The sequence below is a fragment of the Polistes fuscatus genome, unplaced genomic scaffold (genome assembly GCF_010416935.1).
Source record: "Polistes fuscatus isolate 324 unplaced genomic scaffold, CU_Pfus_HIC Scaffold13, whole genome shotgun sequence".
NCBI lineage: Eukaryota > Metazoa > Arthropoda > Insecta > Hymenoptera > Vespidae > Polistes > Polistes fuscatus.
Window position 1 is genome coordinate 634,447 of NW_025113031.1, and position 27,405 is coordinate 661,851.

At 33.4% G+C, this 27,405-nt stretch overlaps 1 protein-coding gene across 2 annotated transcripts; it reads right to left on the reverse strand.

Annotated features, from left to right (window-relative positions):
- On the reverse strand, positions 1–21,493 carry LOC122513798. 2 transcript variants are annotated; one of them, XM_043630268.1, is made up of 13 exons: positions 19,334–21,493; positions 18,766–19,240; positions 13,969–14,125; positions 10,618–10,734; positions 5,420–5,607; positions 3,089–3,307; positions 2,673–2,823; positions 2,189–2,379; positions 1,835–2,064; positions 1,600–1,711; positions 1,193–1,520; positions 803–1,088; positions 1–725 (listed from the first exon to the last, which is right to left on the reverse strand). In XM_043630268.1, the coding sequence occupies exons 1-13, from the start codon at positions 20,653–20,655 to the stop codon at positions 347–349; spliced, it is 4,155 nt and encodes a 1,384-aa protein (XP_043486203.1). In that variant the 5' UTR covers positions 20,656–21,493; the 3' UTR covers positions 1–346. The 2 variants fall into 2 exon arrangements, with proteins under 2 accessions (XP_043486203.1, XP_043486202.1); XM_043630267.1 differs by having other exon boundaries at positions 18,766–21,493.
- Between the last annotated feature and the right edge of the window lie 5,912 nt (positions 21,494–27,405).

A 27,405-nucleotide genomic window follows, 5' to 3' on the forward strand; every position in this document is an offset into this window, starting at 1 on the left:
TTTGAGCATAGTCAACATAGTTGCGGAGATCTTTGTTTAGGAACCAGCTGACACCTCATTGTCCATATACATCATATTTCATAAAAAAAAAAAAAGAATGAATTAATGAGACATAACATTAGGGGATTCGAGGAACACTTAGCCAGGCCAGACCTGATATAGGCAGTAAAACAGAGTCTTAGCGTGTATCTACTTAATCGAATAAAAGACGATAAGAAATCTAATTATTAACATATTTTTCATTCCTCCTCCCCGCAGCTTCCTCCTATAATCGTTCGTATCAAAAGTATCGACTTTGATAAAAGATTAGGATCGCGATTATAAAATGAGGACGAGGATGAGAATTTCAAAAGTAATTTTCACGTCCCTTGGGTGCACTCGAGATCAATTCTCGTCGTTTCCAAACAGGTTGGACGACACCTGTCGAGCCACGTGGATTTTGCGTCGTCGCGATGACCGAACTCGATGCCGCCGTAGATGACATCGTCATCGATGACGTAACCGTCATAGTCGTTGTCTTCCCAGCAAGCGTGTCCAAATCCGGTATGTGACGAGTTTGATGCCTAGAGTCGGTGTAACGTCTTTTGGTATATTTCTTGCTCTCGGACGAACTGGTCGTAGACATTGAAGTGGTTACCACGCTCGATTTACTATGTTGAAGGTTTGCCGAACCTGAATCCGACCTATTAATGTGTAGCATCCTTTCGATATCTGCCGTTTTAGACCTGCAATACGTGGTATGATTTGAAATGTAATCTATTTTATGATTGATTTTAGTTTGAGGTTATGTTGATAAGTTTACCTCAAAACAGCACCACCTATACTCGTGATGCTAGGCGTGTAAGGGGTAGCGCTACTTCTACTAACTTCTTGATTGCTACCCCTAGAAACTTGCCTAACCTCGCTCGACGTGGTAAAGGAGACCCTCTGCAAGACAGCTTGTTGATCAGGAATATACGAGACAGCCGTGACAGCACTGTCAGGGCTAGCAGGAGGGGTAGAAGCCCAAGAGGGTGGGGAACTCGGTACTTGATCGCCCGACAAGGTTGCCGATGAACCAACCGCGCTATCGCTACCATGTCGACCACCTGGTTAGCGTGAGAGAACATTATGGAATATGAAACAGCTTCTACATATTATAGCAATTTGATATACAGATACGAAGAAGAATTTGTAAGTGTTTTGAACGAACCTTCGCTACAACCAGATATCGAACGTTGTCTTTGTCTTCTCGGTGGTGCACTAGGTTGTTTAGGTGTTTCCTCGATATAAGGAATGTCTGGATCATCGAGGTTCAACGTGAACGCTCCAGACATCGGTATAGTTAAGCTAGCTGTGATCACCATCGGAGAGGATCTTCTACGAGGATCGGTTGGATCCTCGCTAGATCCGCTGTCGACGCTGTTACTTCTTCCTTCTTCTTTTCTACGAGTTCCTGGCCTTTTCGGACGACGCGGCCTTGGACCGATATCACCACCCACGCCAGCCGTTTGATGCAAACATTCTTCTCGCGTCCAAACCTTTTAAGAAAAACATATGAAAAATGATTTTCTTATCGTTATAGACATTACAATTTTTCAATTCGAAATCAATTTGTACTTTTCTCGTTGTCGTTGTAGCCGGCATTGACGTATTCCCAGATGTCGCAACGGTTTCTTCGACTGAAAAATTTTCTGCTTCGCTACATGGATCAACCTCGTCTCCGCATTGTCTGGGAAAAAGAACACGATACACATATACATATATATAAAATGATAATTGAAAGAAGCAGACACATTGATATCAAATTAAGGGAATAAGAGTATAAGATCCATCATAATAATTGATAACTTACTCCTCGGCACGTCGAGAAAGAGCCAAATCTAATTCGGCTGGATGAGTATCCATCATGTGCAGGTACAATTCGTCTAACAATGCTGCTGGCACTGTGAACAACGTCGAAGCGTGTTCAAGGAGAGCTCGTACCACGTTTATCACGTCTATTCTCTCTTCGGCTCTCTCTGCCGAAACTTCTGGTCGAGTTTGGCCAGGTTTCACGCAGTGAAGTATATTAGGTGCAAAAACCTACAGCAACATATATATTGTATATTTTATACATATGTATGTATGTGTGTAATAATAATTATTATTATCTAACTGATATTATCAAAAATGTCTGTCTAATAATTACAAAAATAATGATACTAACAGTAGCTAGATTATTAGTATCCATTTTGTTTCCCGGTATCCATTCGCCAGTTTCATTCTTTTGATCCTCGCTATTGGATGCAACGATACTAAGGAAATGGAGTAATGCCCAAAGTGTCTCTCGATTTGGCGTTGGCAGTAATTGAATAAGATGCTGAAGGGCTTCTTGTTGCAATCGCCTGTTCCTAATCTCTGGAAAAAATTATCAGTGCTCGAATGTTACCTCGAATGATTGATGAAATACATCATCGTGGAAGCGGGAGAGATTTTTCGTTTTCTTTTCAATCACATGTCACGGATTTATCCAGAAATAAAGGAGAGAAAAGCAAATGAACAAAAATGAACAAAAAATTGTTTTCTTTCTCTCTATGTAGAGACAGGGTTCTATTAACATATTTTTCATAATTTTACAATTATTTCTTGATGTTCTTTTTCTTGCATTCTATATTATTAAAAACAGTTGAAATGATGGATGACTTTCTTACTTTGAGTATGCACGAAAGCTTGATAGAGATCCCTGCAAAGCAGAGGATCGGGCAGGTCTCGAAAAAACTCCTTTAGTAAGGCAGCCACATCGTGAGGACACTGATCGGGACCGATTTTCGTCTCACGACCACAATCGAAGTCTTCTCTCAACTGCAATTTTGATAATTCGTCGATTTATCTCTCATTTCTGCTAACATTTGTCGTTTTAATGTTTCGATCGCAATATTTAATATATTCAATAAATAAATTTTTTGTAATATATAATATAAATAATAATAAAAATAATAAAAAATAATAAAAATTTTATTTAATATATTCATAAATATACAATGAATGTAACAATTTTCCATAGAAGGATAAAATAAGGGGCGGAGGTACGTGGTTACGCATAAGTGTTATACAAACGAGAACTAACCTGTCTAACTCTTTTTTTCGAAGGTGAAACTCGAAAAATACCCAAGGTACGAAGCCCAGTAGCTTCGAGATGTCTAATGCATTGTCTAACTACCCCTGGTACTGCATCCCATTCGCCTGTTGTTCCTCCCCCGCCACTATCGCTCAATTCGAGGACACCAGAATCACTTCCAGTTAATACTCCTCCACCTTTCGACGGTAATGATTCACAGGAACCACCCTATTGTTGACAAAAATAAAACAAAAGAGACAATCAATCTTTGTATCTCTTCTATAATCAAATTATAGAATAAATAATATGTATTTGTTATAACGTAACTTATCGGAGGATAAGAATAAATGTTGAAGACGAAAACAATGGAAGATATTCAAAGATAGAACAGAAATAATATGCTATTTGCAGGAAAATGGTTGGATTCTAATTAATTCATTGGTTAAAATTAGCGATCTTCGATGATCTTGTGTGTGTGTGTGTGTGTGTTCTATTTACATCGTCGATCTCTGTGACGTCACGGCACCGGTTCGAGACACACGTAACGTCTTTGTCGACACAATAATTGCATTTATTCATTCTTCTATTTTCTTGTAGCCTATTCATTACGTAGCCCTATTTTAAAGATGACAAGACAGAATACAGAATGGACTAGCCATAACCAAAGAATAGTCATCTCCTTTTGATTATTATACCCGTCAAGTACAGTAACCAGGTTAAACATTTACGAGAATTTCTTTGATAGAAGAACATTCCAGTTAATACATACTAATTAATTAATTTTAATCATTAAAAAAAGAATCGATAAGATTTTCTATAGATACAAATTTGTCATTATAATCTAAATAATCGATGAAAGTAACGTTTTATTCAAATTATCAATGGTAATATTAATTTTATTAAATGCGACGCCTGTGGATATGCAATCTTCCATACATCGTCGATAATGTTGCATGCGAGCGCCATCTATCAGGATGAAAATTCCTCTCGGAATATGTAACCACGATTTTCAGACGCGTAAGATGGAGTTGCATACTCCGAGGGGCAGTTTCATACTGACAGATGACGCTGGCAAGCAACAATACGACATTGTATGGAGTGTTGCATGCATTCAGGCGTATTAATTAATATCACAATTTAATTATTATATATTATATGATAATAAAACAAATGAAATATTACTCTTATGAAACATAAGGGACACGCGCTTGTGTAAAATATTTTTCAATTATTAAATATAATCATCGTTCGAATGTCACACAATTTTTGGCAAAATATATTATGATCGCTCGTTCATGTTGATCTCGTCATCGTTTTTCTTTCTCTCTCTCGTTTTCTCTTCGAAAATTTGGTGAATGCATTAGAACGAAACAAAATATAGATTAAATGTCGACGCGATGCAGAATTGAACGTGACGTATTTGATCGAAAAATAGATCCCTAGTCGAAGAGCTAGCTCGGCAAGTAGCCATCCGATAATCGTCGGACGATTCGTCGAACGATTCGTCGTCGATTGATTCGATGACGAGGAGACGACGATGACGATAAGAATACGATGACGAGATCATTTGGGCGGAGTCGAGACGACTTTGACCGTGGCACTTTACATCGTCAATTGCGACCGATCGATTTCGAACATTTCTCTCCCGTGTAATTCTTTTTTTATCATTACTACGAATCTTTCTTTAAATAGATCCTCTCGATCATTGGGAATAATAATAATAATAATAATAACAATGATCTACCGCATACGCATAGTGTTTTTTTAAATCATTCAAGGAAAATTCTTGAAAGATTTCTTGAATTTTTAACAATATCACTATACATCTTTGCGACAAAATGACAAAGCAAATTTTCACGCGACGTTTCTTTTCCTCATTTAAAAAGGATCATTCTGGACGTGTTTCTAAACGTCTAAACCCGTAAGTCTTATGTCGGAGCGTGGGTGGATCAAAGACGGTTACGCTAGTAGTCGCCTAACACTCTCGTCACCGTTACTACAAACCGTATCCCATTATGAAAATAATTACTCTATCTTATCGAGTTAACTGTTGCTCTTCGCGAGTATCAAATGTTATTTTCTTGCGATTCCCTTGATTTATGTCTGACAATTCGTTGACCCGTACTCCTACTACTATTGCACTATCATTTTCCTTTCAGTTCTATGAATCCCAGTGCTACGAAAAATGACAAGTGATTTTTTTCAAAATCGGCAAACATCTTTTGGCCTACCCTGTAATGGTATATCATATATTCTCACGTATATCATCTTACTCGAATTTCTAAAAGGAATATTGTCGTCGAACAAACAAACAAACAAACAAACAAAATTCGATCTTACATCTTCAGTTTTGGCTGCAACCGTAGGAGCTTCAATCAGGCTGCTAAAACTCGTTCTACTTCCATGTCTACTACTTCTCGTCAAACTACCAACGTCGGCAACTTCCCCAGCTGCGATTCTAGCGATTCTATCGTTCTCGAGACATTGAGAAATTGGTATACCAAAAACTAGACCGCCTGGTGCTGGCTCTAAAAGAAAACAAGAAAAATATCAAAATTAATGAAACTAACTAAAGCGTTAACAAAATAAGCGTTATAACCAATTGTAAGATAAGAAATGTAAATGAAAATCATTATCGTACGGAGAGTGTGTTATCCGATCATTATCATTGCCATCTCTCTCTCTCACTCACTCTCTCTTGCTCTCTTGCTCTCTAGATCAGATTATTCTCATAATCTCGATCACTTGGCTCTACCAAAACGGAGCAAGATCAACGTCGATCTGATCTACGATCCGGCAGCTGCGTTCCACTCGCATACACGCGAGTTCAAGCGTGCATTTTGTGACCATCGAAAATCATTTTACTAATTTTTTCATTACGATAATATATTATATTGTATAATAATTTATTATATATATATATATAATATATTATATTGTATATATAATATATATACAATATATACAATAATATGTATATTGTATTATAATAATGTATATTGTATATATAATATATTATATTGTATTTCGATAAAAACAAATTGAAATTGAAAAATAGAGGGAAAGAGAGAGAAAGAGAGAGAGAGAGAGAAGAAGAAATTTCATCTACGTCATCATCATCGTGCAATTTCCACATTTCCTATCCAGAGACTAGCAACAATCACTTCCTGGCGACGTGAGTTCTCGTTGATAATCATTTCACTTGGCCATGAATGTGCTTCGGCCACTTTATTTTCGGTTCTAAACTTCACTTCCCCGCCATAGTTGCATATACTTCACGGAAACGCGTCTTTCGCGACCTTTTTCTTCCAATACATTCTTCTTTTTTCAATACATTTTTTATCAAAAATCCTTTCATTCCAATAATCATTATATAACCGATGAAAATTATTGCGGATAATAGAAACGTGTCTGTGATCATACGATCGGAAATCATAACTTTATTATATTTCAACGTATTAGAAAAAGCTTTTAGAAACAAAAAACCATTTCAATAGAGATTCTTATCAAAAATGATTATCGCTTTTTGATAATCTACTTTGAAGCATGACTAAAAAAAAAAAAGGTTTTGCTAGGTAAAGTTAGACTTTGAAAGGCAGGGAAAAGCTGAAAGGCAACAAACCATGTCTTTATACTGATCCGCTTATAGACTGCAATCTGGGCCACCCCGGCCTCAACTAACCATTCCCCCCCTCCCTCTCTTTCTCTCTCTCTCTCTTTCTCTCTCTCTCCCGCTATCTCTTCATTTAAAGAAACAACAATGACATACAATCAATTATCTCTAAGATTCACATATAAAAACTATGAAAAATATTTCTAATAATTCACGAACTCTCTGTAAAAAAAAAAACAAAAATTCAATCGTTGTTCTTGTTTTAAAGAAGAAAATTATATAAGAGCAAAAGTTATTGGTTACAACATCGCGTTATACTATAGACTTTTTACGTTACATAATTTCGTTATAATACTCAGTATATCCTAGTACAATTATACTATACTAATTATAACTTATGCTTAACGAAAGCATCAACTTTTCTAAGAATATAATAAAACGTAATGTGCGAAAAGTTTCAAAGTAAACAACAAATCTAATCAAATCGAATGGAACAAATGCGTATAGTGGTATGTATGATAATTGATTGAGCAGATAGTGTTGGCAGTTTCTAATTCACGAAATTAGAAAAAAAAATGATTAAGAAGATAACGGTCTGTATGACGAAGTACGTTCGAACGGTTAAAAGTGGTGTTTAAAGGGGCAAGTATCGAGTGAGCGACCTCAACGAGAGAGAGAGTGAGAGAGAGTGATGGGGTGGGGGTGGGGGTGGGGGGAGAGATAGAAAGAGAGACTCCCGATTGACGTCTGGTGTTCCTACGGCACTTCTACCCGACATGAACCGCAAATAAACCTGGTATATGCGGAAATATGCAACGCCACCGAGCACCCCTTGGCTAATTTTAACCAAGCGAAATTGTGTCTCATTCCAGGCTGTTCTGCCCGTGTGTCTTGCACGCTTATTCTAACGTCTCTCCTTCCTTCCTTCCTTCTCTCTCTTTCTTTCTTTCTTACTCTCTTTTTTGTTTGTCTCTTATTGGAGAGATAATAGAAAATAATAGAAAAATAAACAGATCTTTTTATCTAGTATAATATGGGCATGGCATATAACTCATGTGTGGGCCAAAAATTACTCAAAAAATTATATTAATCTATGTTAATCTATTTTTTTTATAATCAATTTTCTATGCTCGTAATATTAGACTTCTTATTATTGTTTTACAAATGTCAAATGAAAAGAAATAATTTGTGTAACTTTGTAACCTAACACGAACTTTTCAATCTACCTTGTATCTTTTCATACGCGTTTTTCTATACGTTCATGAAAATAATGATTAAATATTTTTTAAATAACTGTTATATTCGAGAGAAAATCTTTTTAATTGGGTCCTAATTTCGACGATCGTGTTAAAATGAATCAATGAACATTCATGTTTTTCTTGCTTTCTCCAAAATGCTTAAAAACAAACAGATCTTTTTATCTAGTATAATATGGGCATGGCATATAACTCATGTGTGGGCCAAAAGTTACTCAAAAAATTATGTTAATCTATGTTAATCTATTTTTTCTATAATAAATTTTCTATGCTCGTAATATTAGACTTCTTATTATTGTTTTACAAATGTCAAATGAAAAGAAATAATTTGTGTAACTTTGTAACACTCACCTAACACGAACTTTTCAATCTACCTTGTATCTTTCCATACGCGTTTTTCTATACGTTCATGAAAACAATGATTAAATATTTCTTAAATATCTGTTATATCCGAGAGAAAATCTTTTTAATTGGGTTCTAACTTCGACGATCGTGTTAAAATGAATCAATGAACATTCATATTTTTCTTGCTTTCTCCCAAATGCTTAAAAACAAACAGATCTTTTTATCTAGTATTTTCATACACGTTTTCTATACGTTCATGAAAACAATGATTAAATATTTCTTAAGTATCTGTTATATTCGAGAAAAAATTTCTTTAACTGGGTCCTAATTTCAACGATCGTGTTAAAATGAATCAATGAATCAATGAAAATATAGTTTTTTTAGAATTGAATTTAATTCAGCTTTAAAATTAAAATTTTATTAAAATTAATTTTTAAATATAATTTATTTCAAAGTAAATATATTCGAGATAAATTGAATATATATTATTTATAAGTTTGAATTAATTTTTTAATTTAAAAGTAGTTATAAAATTATATTTCTTTAAAGAAAATGTTTTAATTTATATTATTAATAAAGTATATAAATTTTAAAATTTAATTTTTATTTTAATTATTTATAATAATTTATTTTTAAATAATTTTTTAATAATAATAATGATTATATTAGTAAAAATTTTTAGTTTAATTAATTTATAATTTGATTTGATGTTTTTCTTTCTTTCTCTCAAATGCTTGTCATCATTTTTAATGATATATCAAAAGCATGAAATATTTTATACATTAGGGGAGGGGGTGGGGAGGGGAGAGAGGGAAGGGGAAGAAAATTAGTAGAAATCTTGGTGAAGGACGCAAGTAAGAATATATTTCTACTATCGATTTTGAAACCAGAGTGATTTTTCCCAAGCATAATATTTCTTTTTTCCTTTGTTGCTTTTATTCTTTCTTTCATTCTTTCTTTCTCGATAAATCAAGATATATGGTGTCCGTAATAGTTCCTTCAAAGTATCGAAACGATACGTCCTTGTAAATGGTTCACGTTCCCGTACAAATAACTCGTATTCTTCGATAGGTACGATCAATCTTTATTCGATTGATTTCATTCGTCGCTTCGTTGGTCGCTCGCTTGAATTTTCTCTACTTTAAAAGGGAATCCACAAGATCCCCATAATTTATTCCATGCTCTTTCCGTGACCGAAGAAATAATTTTATTTCTAATGAAAATCTATCAAATATAAATCTATCGAAGAAATCGAATGAGAATTTTTATGTGATTTTTTCGTATCACCCAAAAGGCGGGACTTTGCGCCCCACTCTACAATTATTTTTTTTCAATATTTCTCGCTTATTTTTGCAGATACGAAGAAAAACCTTACAACACTTTTTATGTATTTTTCAATTCTCCACAACTTTTGTTTGAAACTTTTTTCGATTAAATGCCTAGATTCTAAGATAAGGCTATATTTTACCCTTTTTTACCCTTTTTCCCCTAGAACCCGGTTGCTGATTTTAATAAAATTAGTACCATTTAGTCAACTTACTCTTATATCAAATTTTAAAGCTGTTAGTAAAAAAAGTCGATGTTTGGCCCTTATTGACTGGCCTATTATACGATGTATCAAATATAAATCTGAAAATATGTAGATGTACCTGTATAGATATATAGACATAAGACGATTAGAAACGTATCTCCGATTTCTATGAAGGTTTCTATGAATTCTACGTAAGAATAGATTAATAGAAAGTCGATAGAAATCGATAAAAGTCGACAAATCTATCGATCCTATCGCATAATCCTATTCCCTTAAGATTAAATGGATTATTATGTTCAATCTCGAACGAGATTGCGTAACCAATTATTGTACCATCTTTGATAGATTAAATGTACGCATACATAAGACAAGGAATAAGAGTATTCGTCTCCAATTGCAATTATAACAGATACGTTTCCTTCAAAAAATATATTAAATTAATTACAAATGAAATGAATCCTCGAATTTATTTTCTAATTGAACGAATAAGCACGCATTTGACTTATCTTCCCACGTATATTACCTCGAGCTCTTTCTCTTTCTCTTGAAAAAACACCTAATGAAAAATGTTCCCATTTAAATATCGCGAAACGAAGCTCGAAACAACAGTTTGTTCGAACTGTAACATGGAAAATAAAGTTTCCTGTTTTTTGTTAAATTTTTTTTCTCTTTACCTTCGATGCAATCGTAAGATTTCTCCCTAGCTCCCTATTCTTTCTGACCATATTAAAAGAGAGAGAGAGAGAGAAAGAGAGAGAGAAAACATTTTTCTTCTTTCATTTCACGGACTAACCTTTGTCTTTCTCCTCCTTGCCTTTACTTTCAAAGAATCCTGTCGTGAGCGCCTTCCTCTTGAGCAAATATGCTCTCCTTTTTGGTTTCGTAGCAACCGGCCCACTCCCTAGAGATTCTGAAAATTAACAAGAATAAATATATATTTTATATCAAAAGAAATAACTAGAAAAAGAGAGAAAGAAAAAAAAGAAGTAGAAGAAGAAAAAGAAGAAAAAGAAATTACATTTCATTCGTTTTACTTAATAAACAGATCTGTTGAAAAGTTTGTTAATTAAATAAATAAATAAATGTACAAGAGAAGAGAGAAAGAGAGACAGAGAATGAGAGAGAGAGAGAGAGAATACGTTTGAGAAGCGGGTGTTAAAGCAAGTATCTTCGAAAAGCGAGTATAAGTGTCTTTAAATAGCTAAGCGTTTCGCGTTTCGCGTTTCGGCCAGACGTCTTGTAACTAAATGGCGCTAGAATGGCTTAAGCGTATACTTCGAAACATTTACGCCGAGGAAGAGAGAAGATTTATTTTCATTCGACGTTACCCGGAGAAACGCAACACATCGATGCTATTGAAAAAGAGAGAGAGAGAGAGAGGGAGGGAGAGAGAGAAACAGGGAAAATAGAAAAACACGAGATTAACATCCTATACGCATAAGTGTACGCCAAACCCTGCTACAGATTTACCATTTTCCAACCCACACAAATGAAATAAGACTTTTAATAAGTTTATCACGAATATAACATTGATTTTATATCATCCAGAGAAATGAATTTCATTGATAAAACAAAATATGAACATCTCGTGTAAACGTTGCTAACATTTTTCTTTCGAATAACGAAGCAGATGATGATGAAGATGAAGAAGAAGAAGGGAAGTATGGAAAGTACCCTATTTACCATTTTCCAACCCACACAAATGAAATAAGTTTTTTGAAGTTATACTTCTTTTGGCGCGTTGGGGAAAATGTAATGGGGAGTGATTTTGTTCCGAGCGTCTGGAAAAACGACACCATGAAGTTTGTCGGTATTTACGACGCGCGGCAAAGCGATTTCAAGTATACGGCATGAAGTTGTCTTCTTTTCTTCTTCCCCCCTTTTTTTCAAGCGGGTCACCCATCCAAGTACTAATCGTACTCAGCGCTGCTTTACTTAAATGATCGAGCAGGAACTAATACTATCACCGCGCCATGGCTGTTGACGCGTCAAGTAATTCGATATATCTCTCTTATATTTAGTGTGGACTGTTATCTATATTTTGATATTTTCTTTTTCTTTTATTTATTCTTTCTTATATATATAATAATAATTATTTTTTTTTTAAGTTATTTTTTGAAGTTATTTTTGAGGTTATTGAGGTTATGTTCGTTTTGGTACGGCAAAGAAGTATAACTTCTTACGTGCGTACATAAGTACACACACCAGTTTTTTTTTATATGTTTATCACAAAAATAACATTGATTTCATATCATCCAGAGAAATGAATTTCATTGATAAAACAAAATATGAACATCTCGTGTAAACGTTGCTAACATTTTTCTTCCGAATAACGAAGCAGATGATGATGAAGATAAGAAGAAGAAGAAGAAGAAAAAGCGAAGTATTGGAAGTACCCTATTTACCATTTTCCAACCCACACAAATGAAATAAGTTTTTTTATATGTTTATCACAAAAATATATTGATTTTATATCATCCAGAGAAATGAATTTTATTGATAAAACAAAATATGAACATCTCGTGTAAACGTTGCTAACATTTTTCTTCCGAATAACGAAACATATGATGATGAAGAAGATGAAGAAGAAAAGAAGGGAAGTATGGGAAGTACCCTATTTACCATTTTCCAACCCACACAAATGAAATAAGACTTTTAATAAGTTTATCACAAAAATAACATTGATTTTATATCATCCAGAAAAATGAATTTCATTGATAAAACAAAATATGAACATCTCGTGTAAACATTGCTAACATTTTTCTTCCGAATAACGAAGCAGATGATGATGAAGAAGAAGAATAAGAAGAAGAAGAAGAAGAAGAAAAGAAGTATGGGAAGTATGCGAATTGAAAACAACAAGTCTGCGTATATATAACGTGTATTTCGTGAAATATCGGTTCTCGGGATAAAAGAATACGAAGGAGAAGAAAGAAAGTAAAGAAATGTCGCGTTGACATCGGAGATAAAGAGGGTTACTTCGACGTTAAACCGGAGATAGGGTTGTCAACGAGTAGAGAGAAAGAGAGGGAGAGAAAACGAACCCTTGCGAGACCATAAATACGTCAATCATTTGAATATCGCAAGACAAGTCGTGCCTCGTTTCTAATTATTGTCAATCCAACAAAAAACACAACAAATTGCTTGTTCGTTTCACGCTGTTTTATATCGTCTTCTCATATATTTTCTATTTTTCTATTATTTGTTGAAAATAATAAAAGATTATTCTTATCTTATCTCTGCCTTTCATATTTTGTATTATTTTATTAAGAATAATATGACAATAAGATGAAAAATATTACGTATATTTTTAAATATTATTAAATATTTATATATATAATTATATTTTTTTTTTTAACCATATGTTTATTGCTTTGAACCAATACTACTATACTACTATTATAGAACCATTATACTTTTTTTATTATTTACTATTTTCTTTTTACATTTATCTACTTACTGTGCGTTACTACTAATATAATGATAAGTTTAATAATAATTACATAATTTTCATTTCCGTTTTGTTTTATCTATACATTACATTGTACTATACTGTAATTAATGGCCTTTAGAGAGCCTAGGCTCTAGGGTCAATAAAATATTATTAAATAAAAAAAAAAAATAAAAAATATATAAATATATAATTATTATATTTTTAAATATTATGTTTGCTATTATTCGCGTAATCGATAATATCGTATTAATATGCATAACACGAGATCTATCGTGATATCGCACTTTTCTGGTTACTTTCTTCTTCCTTTGCTTGGGGATAAAGTAATCTCAAACAATCTTATTTCTCTCTCTCTCTCTCTCTCTCTCTCTCTCCTCTCGTCTTCTTTATTAATAATAAAATATAACAAAAAAAAATTAAGAAACAAACAATGCATAATAATATTATGCATATATATTATCATTAATTAATATTATCATTAATTTAGAAATTATTTTCCCAGAATTTTTGATAATATCTGTAATTTATTATCTGGAAAAAGTAGAGAAAAATGTGGCTAAGAGAAACAGCGGAGAAAATGTTGCTGAGACCTTTTTCTTTTGCTCTCGTATAAAATGAATAATTAAACAAAAGAGATATAATACACACCACGCGCACGTAGAATAAATGAATTTGTTTTGTGAAACTCACCGCTCGGTGGCCTTATGTGAACACCTAAATTGAGAGCTTGCAGCTTTGCAACGGCAACTCTGCATAAAACTTTTCTTTCTATTTCTGATAGAGAACGCAACGAAGTATCCTGGAGAGTCACTCGTCGTCCACCTGTGCCAGCCCACGTGCATTTTCCCTAGAAAATATATATGCATTCTATATAAACAACCTCTGATAAACATAACTAATGATGAAATCGAAACAACTCGAAATGAAAATGTTTCAAAACAATTTTTACAACTCGAGACGATTTCGGCCAAATTAAGTAGACATTTTACGGGTACTTTAAAAACATTTATAAACAAACAAGCGTATAGAAATAATCAAATATCATCAGTTTATTCATTTATATGTCGAAATAAATAAACTTTGATAAATACTACACTCTGTAATCAGTTTCGTTGTGATATTTAATGAAACTTGAAATCAGCCGGGTGCCGTATCGGCGCCGCTCGAGTGCAAAGGGTTAACATCTCGCGATCAGTTTAATTTAAAGTTAATGACTGTGTAATAATTATAGATATGATAAATATATATTACATCGACAAATAATATTTTCCTTTTTTTTATTTGGAATATTAACCCTTTGCACTCGTGGCCTTTTTCGCTTGCGCGAACCAGCAACTCGAGACGATTTCGGCCAAATTAAGTAGACATTTTACAGCGACTTTAAAAACATTTATTAAACAAACAAGCGTATAGAAATAATCAAATATCATCGGTTTATTCATTTATATGTCGAAAAAAAAAACAAACTTTGATAAATACTACGCTCTGTAATTAGTTTTGTTGTGATATTTAATGAAACATGAAATCAGCCGGGTGCCGTATCGGCGCCGCTCGAGTGCAAAGGGTTAACATCTCGCGATCAGTTTAATTTAAAGATAATGACTGTGTAATAATTATAGATATGATAAATATATATTATTACATCGACAAATAATATTTTCCTTTTTTTTATTTGGAATATTAACCCTTTGCACTCGAGGCCTTTTTCGCTTGCGCGAACCAGCAACTCGAGACGATTTCGGCCAAATTAAGTAGACATTTTACGGGTACCTTAAAAACATTTATAAACAAACAAGCGTATAGAAATAATCAAATATCATCAGTTTATTCATTTATATGTCGAAAAAAAAACAAACTTTGATAAATACTACGCTCTGTAATTAGTTTTGTTGCGATATTTAATGAAACTTGAAATCAGCCGGGTGCCGTATCGGCGCCGCTCGAGTGCAAAGGGTTAACATCTCGCGATCAGTTTAATTTAAAGTTAATGACTGTGTAATAATTATAGATATGATAATATATATTATTATATCGACAAATAATATTTTCCTTTCTTTTATTTGGAATATTAACCCTTTGCACTCGAGGCCTTTTTCGCTTGCGCGAACCAGCAACTCGAGACGATTTCGGCCAGATTAAGTAGACATTTTACGGGTACTTTAAAAACATTTATAAACAAACAAGCGTATAGAAATAATCAAATATCATCAGTTTATTCATTTATATGTCAAAAAAAACAAACTTTGATAAATACTACGCTCTGTAATTAGTTTTGTTGCGATATTTAATGAAACTTGAAATCAGCCGGGTGCCGTATCGGCGCCGCTCGAGTGCAAAGGGTTAACATCTCGCGATCAGTTTAATTTAAAGTTAATGACTGTGTAATAATTATAGATATGATAAATATATATTATTACATCGACAAATAATATTTTCCTTTCTTTTATTTGGAATATTAACCCTTTGCACTCGAGGCCTTTTTCGCTTGCGCGAACCAGCAACTCGAGACGATTTCGGCCAGATTAAGTAGACATTTTACGGGTACTTTAAAAACATTTATAAACAAACAAGCGTATAGAAATAATCAAATATCATCAGTTTATTCATTTATATGTCAAAAAAAACAAACTTTGATAAATACTACGCTCTGTAATTAGTTTTGGTTGAGCTGACACTTGAAATCCGGCCGGGCGCCCTATCGGCGCCGCTCGAGTGCAAAGGGTTAATCATTTTAAACTAACAAGGAAAACACACACACACACACACACGGAAAAACGGGTTCAAAAGTTTTAGGCTTAAAAACACGAAGGTGAATTGAAAAGTTTCGAATTTTATGATTTTCCACAGCATGTTAGGCTCAAAACTTTTCTGCCCTTTCTTCGTGAATTCAAAAAATCTGTCAACTCATCGATGAATAAAAAATAATAAATAAATTGAAACTTTCTCTCGACTTCGAGTGAGTTAATCGTTCCAGGACGCTTCGAAACTTTTCTTTTCGAACTGCAGAATAAAAAGTAAGCAAAATTTTGGAAAGGAAAGAAAGATATAGATAAACATACAATAAGGAGAGAAAAAAGGACACGTGGAAAAGTTTCTGTAAAATTCCGTAACACGTGAGATATTGTCGGTAAATGTTACTTAGATCGAAACATTACTCACAAAATGAGTCATTGCCAAAATCCATTTTGCATCGGACAATCTATCAAACTACTTCGTTACATTCCTGTCGTCGAATTTATATTTGTATATGGTTATATGCGTGTATGTTTACCGTTACATTGATACGAATTACAAAATAATAAGAAATGGATTGCTGATTTTTTAAAATAAATTATACCGAATAAAAATAAATTTAATATTAATTCTTTGCGCACAAAAATAATTCATATGAAATAAATAACTAATTCTATATATATTTGTATATGGGTATATGCGTGTATTTGTACCGTTCCATTGATACGAATTACAAATAATAAGAAATGGATTTCTGAATTTTCAAAATAAATTATACCGAATAAAAATAAATTTAATATTAATTTTTTGCGCACAAAAAAATTCATATGAAATAAATAACTAATTCTATATATATTTGTATATGGTAATATGCGTGTATGTTTACCGTTCCATTGATACGAATTACAAAATAACAAGAAATGGATTGCTGAATTTTCAAAATAAATTATACCGAATAAAAATAAATGTAATATTAATTTTTTGCGCACAAAAAAATTCATATGAAATAAATAACTTATTCTATATATATTTGTATATGGTTATATGCGTGTATTTGTACCGTTCCATTGATACGAATTACAAAATAATAAGAAATGGATTGCTGAATTTTCAAAATAAATTATACCGAATAAAAATAAATTTAATATTAATTCTTTGCGCACAAAAAAAATTCATATGAAATAAATAACTAATTCTATATATATTTGTATATGGGTATATGCGTGTATGTTTACCGTTCCATTGATACGAATTACAAAATAATAAGAAATGGATTGGTGAATTTTCAAAATAAATTATACCGAATAAAAATAAATTTAATATTAATTCTTGCGCACAAAAAAAATTCATATGAAATAAATAACTAATTCTATATATTTGTATATGGGTATATGCGTGTATGTTTACCGTTCCATTGATACGAATTACAAAATAATAAGAAATGGATTGCTGAATTTTCAAAATAAATTATACCGAATAAAAATAAATTTAATATTAATTCTTTGCGCACACAAAAAAAATTCATATATAAAATAAATAACTATATATATTTCTATATATTCCATATATATTTTTCTAATTATTTTATATATTTTCTATATATATTTTTTCTATATATATTCTATTATAATATATATAGAATATATAATATTAATATCTATATATATAATATAATATTTATATAATATAATATAATATAAAAAAAAAGGAAAAAAATATCTATATAATATAATAATATAATATATATAAAAAAAATATATATCTATATATATAATACCTATATATTCTATATTTTCTATATATTCTATTATAATATATATTCTCTATATATTTTTTCTAATCGTAACATTTCTCAGAGATGCAGACGTGTACAAACGAAATTATATCTTATAACAATATTTTGATCGTGTTTGAGATGAATTTAAAAATTGATTATGTTTAAATGATAAATCCTGGAATAAGTAATAATCGACTAACACTATAGGTGTACCAAGGACGTAGCGAATAAGTAAGGAAACGGTAGGGGTAGCGCACTAGTAGTAATAGTAATAGTTGTAGTAGTAGTAGTAGTAGTAGTAGTGGTAGCAGAGGTTAAGTATAGTTTATACACATCGCCGTTGGCTGACTATTTCGAGCGGCGCCGACAAAATTCCGAGGCCCTAAATTGGTTATCGCGCTAACCGCTTAACAAGATCGTCTGCGGCAAGGTCAACCTTTTTTTCTTTTCTTTTTCCTCATTGGTCATTACACCGTTTACTTGCTCGCGAGAAAGAGAAAATATAAAGGAGGAGATCGGACGATACGTAAAGGTGCCACCAATACCAGAAAAATGCTTTTGATAAATGTCCTGTCCGATAAGAATTCGAATGTCCTGTCTGCGAATGATTTATAATCCGTAGATAGAGAAAAAAAAAAGAAACAAATTTCTACGCTATTCTAATATTTTATCAATTTATTCTTGAAACATTTGAGAAAGTTACTACGACACCCGTACACACACGTTTCATACTAACCGTCATTTCTTTTTATAAATTGCTATGCAAATATGATACATTGGTTTGACAGATTGTTCGTAGGATCTATTCCATATGCGGATTGTTAATAGCGTTAGATTATTCATCGGTTATCTCTTTGATAAAGTAAAAAGCTGGAAATTAGTCTGTTTGGCAGTTGTTAGAATCTAAAGATATACAAATTTCGTAGGTAATATTAATGAAAAAGAAAACTCATTGATCGATATGAATGAAAACTGACCTGGGGGGTCCAGATGGACGGTTGGTTGGATGCCCTCGAAGTACTTTTACTCCTGGACCGCCAAATTTTCTTAGCGACCAGCCTGCTACCGTGATGTACCACGCTGCTGGAAGACTTGCTCTTCTGCATCGCTGTGCCACCTGAAGAATTTTTCGACGAAGATGTGAGTGCGGGCGAACCCGGGGCCGAATGCGGTTTATCCTTGTGAGTATTGGAGCCATGAAGGAGATGGGAAAGAAAGGATTGATGATGATGTTTGGGAGTTAGGGGCTCTTCCGAGCCAAGGCCAGCATCGATGCTGCTACGCGAGCTCGCGTTTCTACTAGCTGGCGAGGTCGTATCACCGTCCGAGAGATTCTCCGATGGATTCTCAACGGATGACATTTCACGATAATTGACAACCCAATCGTCCGAGGTTTGGCAACCTTTGTTATTGCCATCGTCGTCGCCCGGCTTTGTAATTTCCCCTTTCGCCCTGATATTACGAAGATTTCTATCATAATTAACGCGTTTGAACCTATCGACCTTATCAGCGTCCATAGATTTTTTCCTAGCCATCCTGAGATACCTTTTGATGGTATCGCTGACCGAGGGTGACACGTCGTCGTTGTCAACGCTACTTCGTCTACGAGCACTGGCTTTTGGTACACTCGTTTCACTTTTACTATTCTCCTCCTTTTCTCTCTCGAGAAGTATAGCATCCAAAACTTCCCGGGGAACCGGATCCGTTTGCACGCCATCGTCCAGTGGTCCGCGATCGATGCTAGGTTCTTGAACAGCTATCAAAGGAGGCGGAGAAATAGGATCCCGTTTGTTCGAGTACCAATCTTCTTCGTTCTCTTTACCCGTGTTTCGAGTTCTCTGATGAGCCCACCATCTGCTGGACGGTGAAGTGTAAGCACCGGTTGCCCTTGGTCCTCTAAAGCCTCTGGTACATCTGAGATCGAAGTAAAGCTTTTCCAAAAGCTTACGATCGGTCAGAATATCCGATATCACGCGTTCTCTAGTCGGAGACTTGCTGTAATAACGACTGAGAGTCTCCATCAAAGATTTATGAACGTAATCACTTTGATAAGGTTGATTTAGGGATGATTTAGGTACATTGTCTCTGTTAATCGACATCGTTTCGTTACTACCAACCACATCATCTCTTTTCGCTTGAGCTACGATTAAATCCAAATGTTGCTGCAACTTATCGATCAGACTCTGATAATCAAAATGTTCTTTACCCTCGATATGATCGAGCACGCTAGTTCTATCGAAAGCTTTGGCCGTATCACCGATATCGCCTTGCATGTTCAGGTACTTTTGCAACATATCAGCTAAAACTTTAACCTCCGCGTCTTCCTTAGGCGTCCTCCTACGATTAAAAACTGGACTGGAAGGCGCGCTACCGCCGCTGTCGGATGCCAAAAAGAAGTCTCTCTTAGCTTTGGCCAAATCGAACTTGCCAACGGTGGTGGTCTGAAGGACGAATCCTTTAGGAAGATTCCTAATATCGTCAGCCTCGTCGGCCGAGCTAGCCTTGGCCCTACAACTGCCACCCTTGACGCGTCTGCGTCGTCTCTGCGAGCGAAAACCTAAAGTGCCGGGATAAGAAGATTTCCTCCATAGTAGGAACCGGGGTTCCTTTTGACAAACTTCTTGAAAATATTGTTCGATCTTTGGTATATCCTCGGTACGATTGTGAACACCGTCGGGTATCAAACGTCTCCCAGCATCAGCCATATATCTCCAAGTTTTCCTAGTCAAGAGCCATCTCTCTTTGGACGGCTTGCTTGAACGTTTAGTCCTACGATCCTTGGAGGCCGGTGGTGTACCACGCAAAGAACTTCCGGCCTCCATGCTGTCGCGACGCGAGCGTCTCCTACCGCCAGGACGCTCGGCCATCGTCGCGTCAGGGTTAGTCTCCTTTTTCGCCACGCGAACCACTTTCGCGAATATATTTTATCAATGCCAATCAGATATAGGATCTAGACGACCAGTTTCCAGTCGTCGAACTTCCACCCTACAATTTACACTAAATCATTGCGACGCACGGCACTCGAACATTTACTTCAGCATATTCAGACCAAAAAATAGAACAAGAGAACACTCCTCACTCGCTCACTCGTTCTTCCGTCGTTTCACTTGTGCTCCACTTATTAACTAAACGATTATATTCAGCCTACCCAACTTTCAACAATCTAAGTTTTTCTTTATTATTATTATACTTTTTCCTACCGACGAACGTTTGATCGATCGTCCAAAACGGAATGATTCATTTGAAATAAAATACACCACCATATGACCGAAGTTACGAACGAATCTAAGACAAGGAGAATAACATATTCGATCAGGATTTCCAAGTTGAATTTAATCAGCTATTTGGACGTAAATATTTCGTCGAATATAATATTTCCTCGGTCTGTTTAACGTGGCTCGACCCAAATTTAACTTTTATCGTTGAGAATCGCGAGTGTCTTGACCTGGAATCACTCGACACATCCCAGAAAAGATGTATCTAATTCGTTAAAGGGGTTCCATTGATAAATCTTGCTCTGACGGCTTTTCCAAGGGGGAGGAAGTCTTTAGCTTTCGGCAAAGAATTTGAAGAATAAATTGGTAAGAAACGAAGTTAAGAGAATCGCGAGCCGGCAAGGTGGAAGCTGCCCAAGGTACGCGACTACTGCTCCTCAGGGCGTCGCGACGTTCGTGGACGCTCCGTGTCTAAAAACGTATCTGGCCGGCCCTCTTTGCTCTCTTCCTCCACCGACTCTCGCGCAATAAAACGAACGAGAGCGAGAGCGAGAGCGAGACAGCGAGAGAAGAAGAGAAAGAGAGAGAGAGAGAGAGATAGAAAGAGAGAGACAAACTGAGAGAAAGAGAACAAGCTAGTCGAAAAAGAGGTAGGGGGATGCAAAGACGACGGCTGATGAAGCAGACCGAGGAAGAGGCTTCTTGAGTGGCTAGAGTAGTCTAGAAAAACCTGGGACGCGCGGACACGGTAGACTAACCGGAGATGATGCCGTCTGTAGTTGTCATCCTTTGGCAAAAATACACATGATGTCGCTTTCTGTCGATGATTCGACATCTATCAAGATACTTTAACACTGTGTTCAATGTTCTATCCGATAATTGCAACAACCTTTTGAAGTTATACTTCTTTTGGCGCGTTGGGAAAAATGTAATGGGGAGTGATTTTGTTCCGAGCGTCTGGAAAAACACGACACCATGAAGTTTGTCGGTATTTACGACGCGCGGCAAAGCGATTTCAAGCATACGGCATGAAGTTGTCGTCTTCTCTTCTTCTTCCCCTTTTTTTCTCAAGCGGGTCACCCATCCAAGTACTAATCGTACTCAGCGCTGCTTTACTTAAATGATCGAGCGGGAACTTATACTATCACCGTGCCATGGCTGTTGACGCGTCAAGTAATTCGATATATCTCTCTTATATTTAGTGTGGACTGTTATCTATATTTTGATATTTTCTTTTTCTTTTTTTTATTCTTTCTTATATATATATAATAATAATTATTATTTTTTTTTTAAGTTATTTTTTTTCTTTGAAGTTCTTTTTTGAAGTTATTTTTGAGGTTATTGAGGTTATATTCGTTTTGGTACGGCAAAGAAGTACAACTTCTTACGTGCGTACATAAGTACACACACCAGTTTTTTTTTAGATACTTCATATATTCCTACCACCTATCGAAATGGTGAATACGAGAAGGACAATGATTACAATCTCACGTTGATTATTTCATCATTATTGTTTTATCCGATAATTGCTACAACCTTTTTTGAATACTTCATCACCTGCCACCTATCGAAATGGTGAATACGAAAAGGACAATGATTACAATCTCATGTTGATTATTTCATCCAAAAAATCTGATTTCTTCCGTGTGCCAAAATACCCAAACAGAGTCATTCATAATCAACGCATTACTCTATTAAGGACACCTAATAGAGTGTTTAAAGAAGATCGTAGGTGTGGCCAAAGAAGTTGTCATCGCTTGCCAAATAACATGGCATGTTTTACCCAGACTGGACCATATCTAAGAAAGTATACTCTATCATTGTCAAACTAATATTGGGGAAAGAATCATCTTAGTCTGATATTCAATAAACTCTTTTTTATTTTTTCCTTCCTTTCTCTCTCTCTCTCTATTTCCTGAACATCTCTTTTCACAAATTATTCTAAACAAAAATTGTGATATTAATTTATTATTTAGATCTATGAACTATGAAGATTATCTGATCGTCATTGGTTAGATTTAAAAAAGTGTTGATTTCAATTTCTCTCTACCTATGATTATAATATGAGAAAATGTATTTTTGATCTTGACATTGCATATTAAGTGAAATGGGAAAAGTGGACACCTGCAGTGACGTTTCATTAACTTGGAATAAAAACAATGAGAGAGAGAGAGAGCAAAAAAATAGAAGAGTCCTATCCAATATTGAGCTGATGCTGCTGCATTGCTGCTTTTAACTCTTCATCTTTTTTTTTTTTTACAAAAAGAAACATCAAAGGTGATGCAAAGTTTATGTTTACTCAAACGTCAACGTAAAAAGAATAACTCTGTGCATATACCACCTGAAAAACAACAACTAATTCATCACTCGACAGTTTTAATCTACAACTTTGTTCCTTTTTTTCTTTCCTTTCTTTTCTAATTTTTTTTTTTCGTTTTTTTCTTTTTTCTTTTTTTTTAATGTATAGCAGAGAAAAAACCATACGCACACAAGTCTATAAATCTTTTCAAATGAGATACACCGTGTTTTAATGTTCACGTAATAAACTCAACACGTGTTCTCGTATCAAAATCTACAGAGTTCAACTGTTAAGTTTTACCCAATGTATTTGCGTGCGTGCGTGCGTGTGTGCGCGTACGTTTCCTATTTTAAATGTGGGACACATTTCTCGAAGCAATCCTAATGACGTAGAACCATAAAAAATAATCATGGCGAGATTACCCAATACATTCCCAGGGAAAAACTATTTTCAGAATCTCATTCTTTGGTGCAACTATATCGGACCAAGATGTTAGTCTCTTATCGTAGTAAACCTTCCGCGATTTTTTAGCTTTTTTATCTTATTTTCTTCTTTTCTTTTTCGTTATTTTCTCGTAATCCCATACGAAGCAATGATTAATCGACTTACTTACATCAAATAAGTCACGCACAAATTGTCAACTGTCTTTGAATAGAATGAACTTGATCGCATGATTCGATACGGAGAAGTTTAGGTAGCACTGGGCTCTAGATTATTCAGATGCCAATGAACCGGAACACGTCCATTATTGGAATGCCGCCTATCTGGAATAGATATCAGCCGAAATAGCACAAACAGGTCATAACCCCTTAACAATGCCACCTAAATCTAGCCTTGCTCGATAAAGATTCCACTCTATTGGCTTGACCTAAAGTAACCTTTCCCAAGATTCGAGTTTATTAGAGGTTTAATCTTGGATAATTTGATTTTTAGATCGAGAAAATTTTAGAATGTCGAGCTTAATTTCAATTGCATCGAAATAATTAATCCTATATCCAATATTATTTTTCATCAAATTATTCTTTCTGGGAAATTCTAATTGACGATCTCTTATTGGGTATCTTCTTTATTTTATTTTAAATTTTTGTCTTTATTTTTATTTAAATTTTATAATGTCGAGCTTAATTTCAATTACATCAAGATAATTAATCCTATATCCGATATTATTTTTCATCAAATTATTCTTTTTGGGAAATTCTAATTGATGATCTCTTATTGGGTATCCTATTTATTTTATTTTAAATTTTTGTCTTTATTTTATTTAAATTTTATAATGTCGAGCTTAATTTCAATTACATCAAGATAATTAATCCTATATCCGACATTATTTTTCATCAAATTATTCTTTTTGAAAAATTCTAATTGACGATCTCTTATTGGGTATCCTCTTTATTTTATTTTAAATTTTTGTCTTTATTTTTATTTAAATTTTATAATGTCGAGCTTAATTTCAATTACATCAAAATAATTAATCCTATATCTGATATTATTTTTCATCAAATTATTCTTTTGGGAAATTCTAATTGACGATCTCTTATTGGGTATCCTCTTTATTTTATTTTAAATTTTTGTCTTTATTTTTATTTAAATTTTATAATATCGAGCTTAATTTCAATTGCATCGAGATAATTAATCCTATATCCGATATTATTTTTCATCAAATTATTCTTTTTGGGAAATTCTAATTGACGATCTCTCATTGGGCATCCTCTTTATTTTATTTTAAATTTTTGTCTTTATTTTTATTTAAATTTTATAATGTCGAGCTTAATTTCAATTGCATCGAGATAATTAATCCTATATCCGATATTATTTTTCATCAAGTTATTCTTTTTGGAAAATTCTAATTGACGATCTCTTATTGGGTATCCTATTTATTTATTTTAAATTTTGTCTTTATTTTTATTTAAATTTTATAATGTCGAGCTTAATTTCAATTGCATCGAGATAATTAATCCTATATCCGATATTATTTTTCATCAAATTATTCTTTTTGGGAAATTCTAATTGACGATCTCTTATTGGGTATCTTCTTTATTTATTTTAAATTTTTGTCTTTATTTTATTTAAATTTTATAATGTCGAGCTTAATTTCAATTGCATCAAGATAATTAATCCTATATCCGATATTATTATTTCATCAAATTATTCTTTTTGGGAAATTCTAATTAACGATCTCTCATTGGGTATCCTCTTTATTTTATTTTAAATTTTTGTCTTTATTTTTATTTAAATTTTATAATGTCGAGCTTAATTTCAATTGCATCGAGATAATTAATCCTATATCCGATATTATTTTTCATCAAATTATTCTTTTTGGGAAATTCTAATTGACGATCTCTTATTGGGTATCCTATTTATTTTATTTTAAATTTTGGTCTTTATTTTTATTTAAATTTTATAATGTCGAGCTTAATTTCAATTGCATCGAGATAATTAATCCTATATCCGATATTATTTTTCATCAAATTATTCTTTTTGGGAAATTCTAATTGACGATCTTTTATTAGGTATCCTCTTTATTTTATTTTAAATTTTGTCTTTATTTTTATTTAAATTTTATAATGTCGAGCTTAATTTCAATTGCATCAAGATAATTAATCCTATATCCGATATTATTTTTCATCAAATTATTCTTTTTGGGAAATTCTAATTGACGATCTCTTATTTGGTATCTTCTTTATTTTATTTTAAATTTTGGTCTTTATTTTTATTTAAATTTTATAATGTCGAGCTTAATTTCAATTGCATCAAGATAATTAATCCTATATCCGATATTATTTTTCATCAAATTATTCTTTTTGGGAAATTCTAATTGACGATCTCTCATTGGGTATCCTATTTATTATTGGAAATTCATTGAAAGAGAAAAAATATATATTTCCAGATATAATACGCATTTAGAATATTCCAAGGAGCTCTAAAATAACGAGACTAAACGATCTAAAGAATGTAAAAGAAACTATCAGATGTTATAAACGATACGAAAATCGCATTCTGGAATACACGAGTACTATAAATACAAGCAACTGCAGTAGAGACTAGTATCCACTTTTAATTCTCGATGATGGATTTAGGTAGACTAAAAACGTGCCGAGTTGTCATCGTACGAGATTTAACGATCGATTGACCGACGAACGTACTTACTTACGTATGTACAAATATTTTCTTAATAACCCTGACAGTCGCCTAGTCACGTATCACTTCCACTTACATATTTCCGATCCAATTCTAATATATGAATAATAAGTAATAAGAGAAACCTTTTATTTCATTCTACAATGTGATCCAACAAATTTCTCAGTACTATTCAAAATCGATTGTTCATTTTCGAGGTCGTTTAAAGATTGAAAAATTACGTTCCATGAGACATTCTTATAATTTCAAAACTAAAATCAACTTCAAACGTTTCGAAACGGAATAATCGATTTTCAAAATTGGCTACGAATTTTTGTACCAGCCAGTGTGTTTCCATTGAATTTTATTTTGAGAAAGAAGCCTAATCGTTTCTCTTTCTATTCTCTTTCTATCTATTCTTACTATGAATATAATATTAATCTTAATTCATAATTATTCATACGGATTAAGATACTTGCTTATCTACAAAAGCTCGAATATCAATGCAGCCTCACAATTTATTGATTTTGTCAATGAATATTCCAAAATGAATATACATCTAGTTATATATCAATGTTTTCTATTTCATTCATGGGAAGCGAAGAAAAAAAGAAACAAAAATATGAAAATTGTATTAAAATATGAAAGTGAGGCTGGCAACCTATCCACGGTGTTAAAAATAATAAAAAATGTTCTCGGAAATAGCAATAAAAAAGCTATTATAACACTACGAAGTTAAAAAAAAAAAAAAATAAGAAGAAGTATTAACCCGTTGCACTCGAGCGGCGCTGATAGGGCGCCCGGCCGATATTTCAAGTGTCAACTCAACCAAAATTAATTACAGAGTGTAGTATTTATCAAAGTTTGTTTTTTTTCGACATATAAATGAATAAACCGATGATATTTTATTATTTCCATACGCTTGTTTGTTTATAAATGTTTGTTAAAGTACCTGTAAAATGTCTACTTAATTTTGAAATAAATAA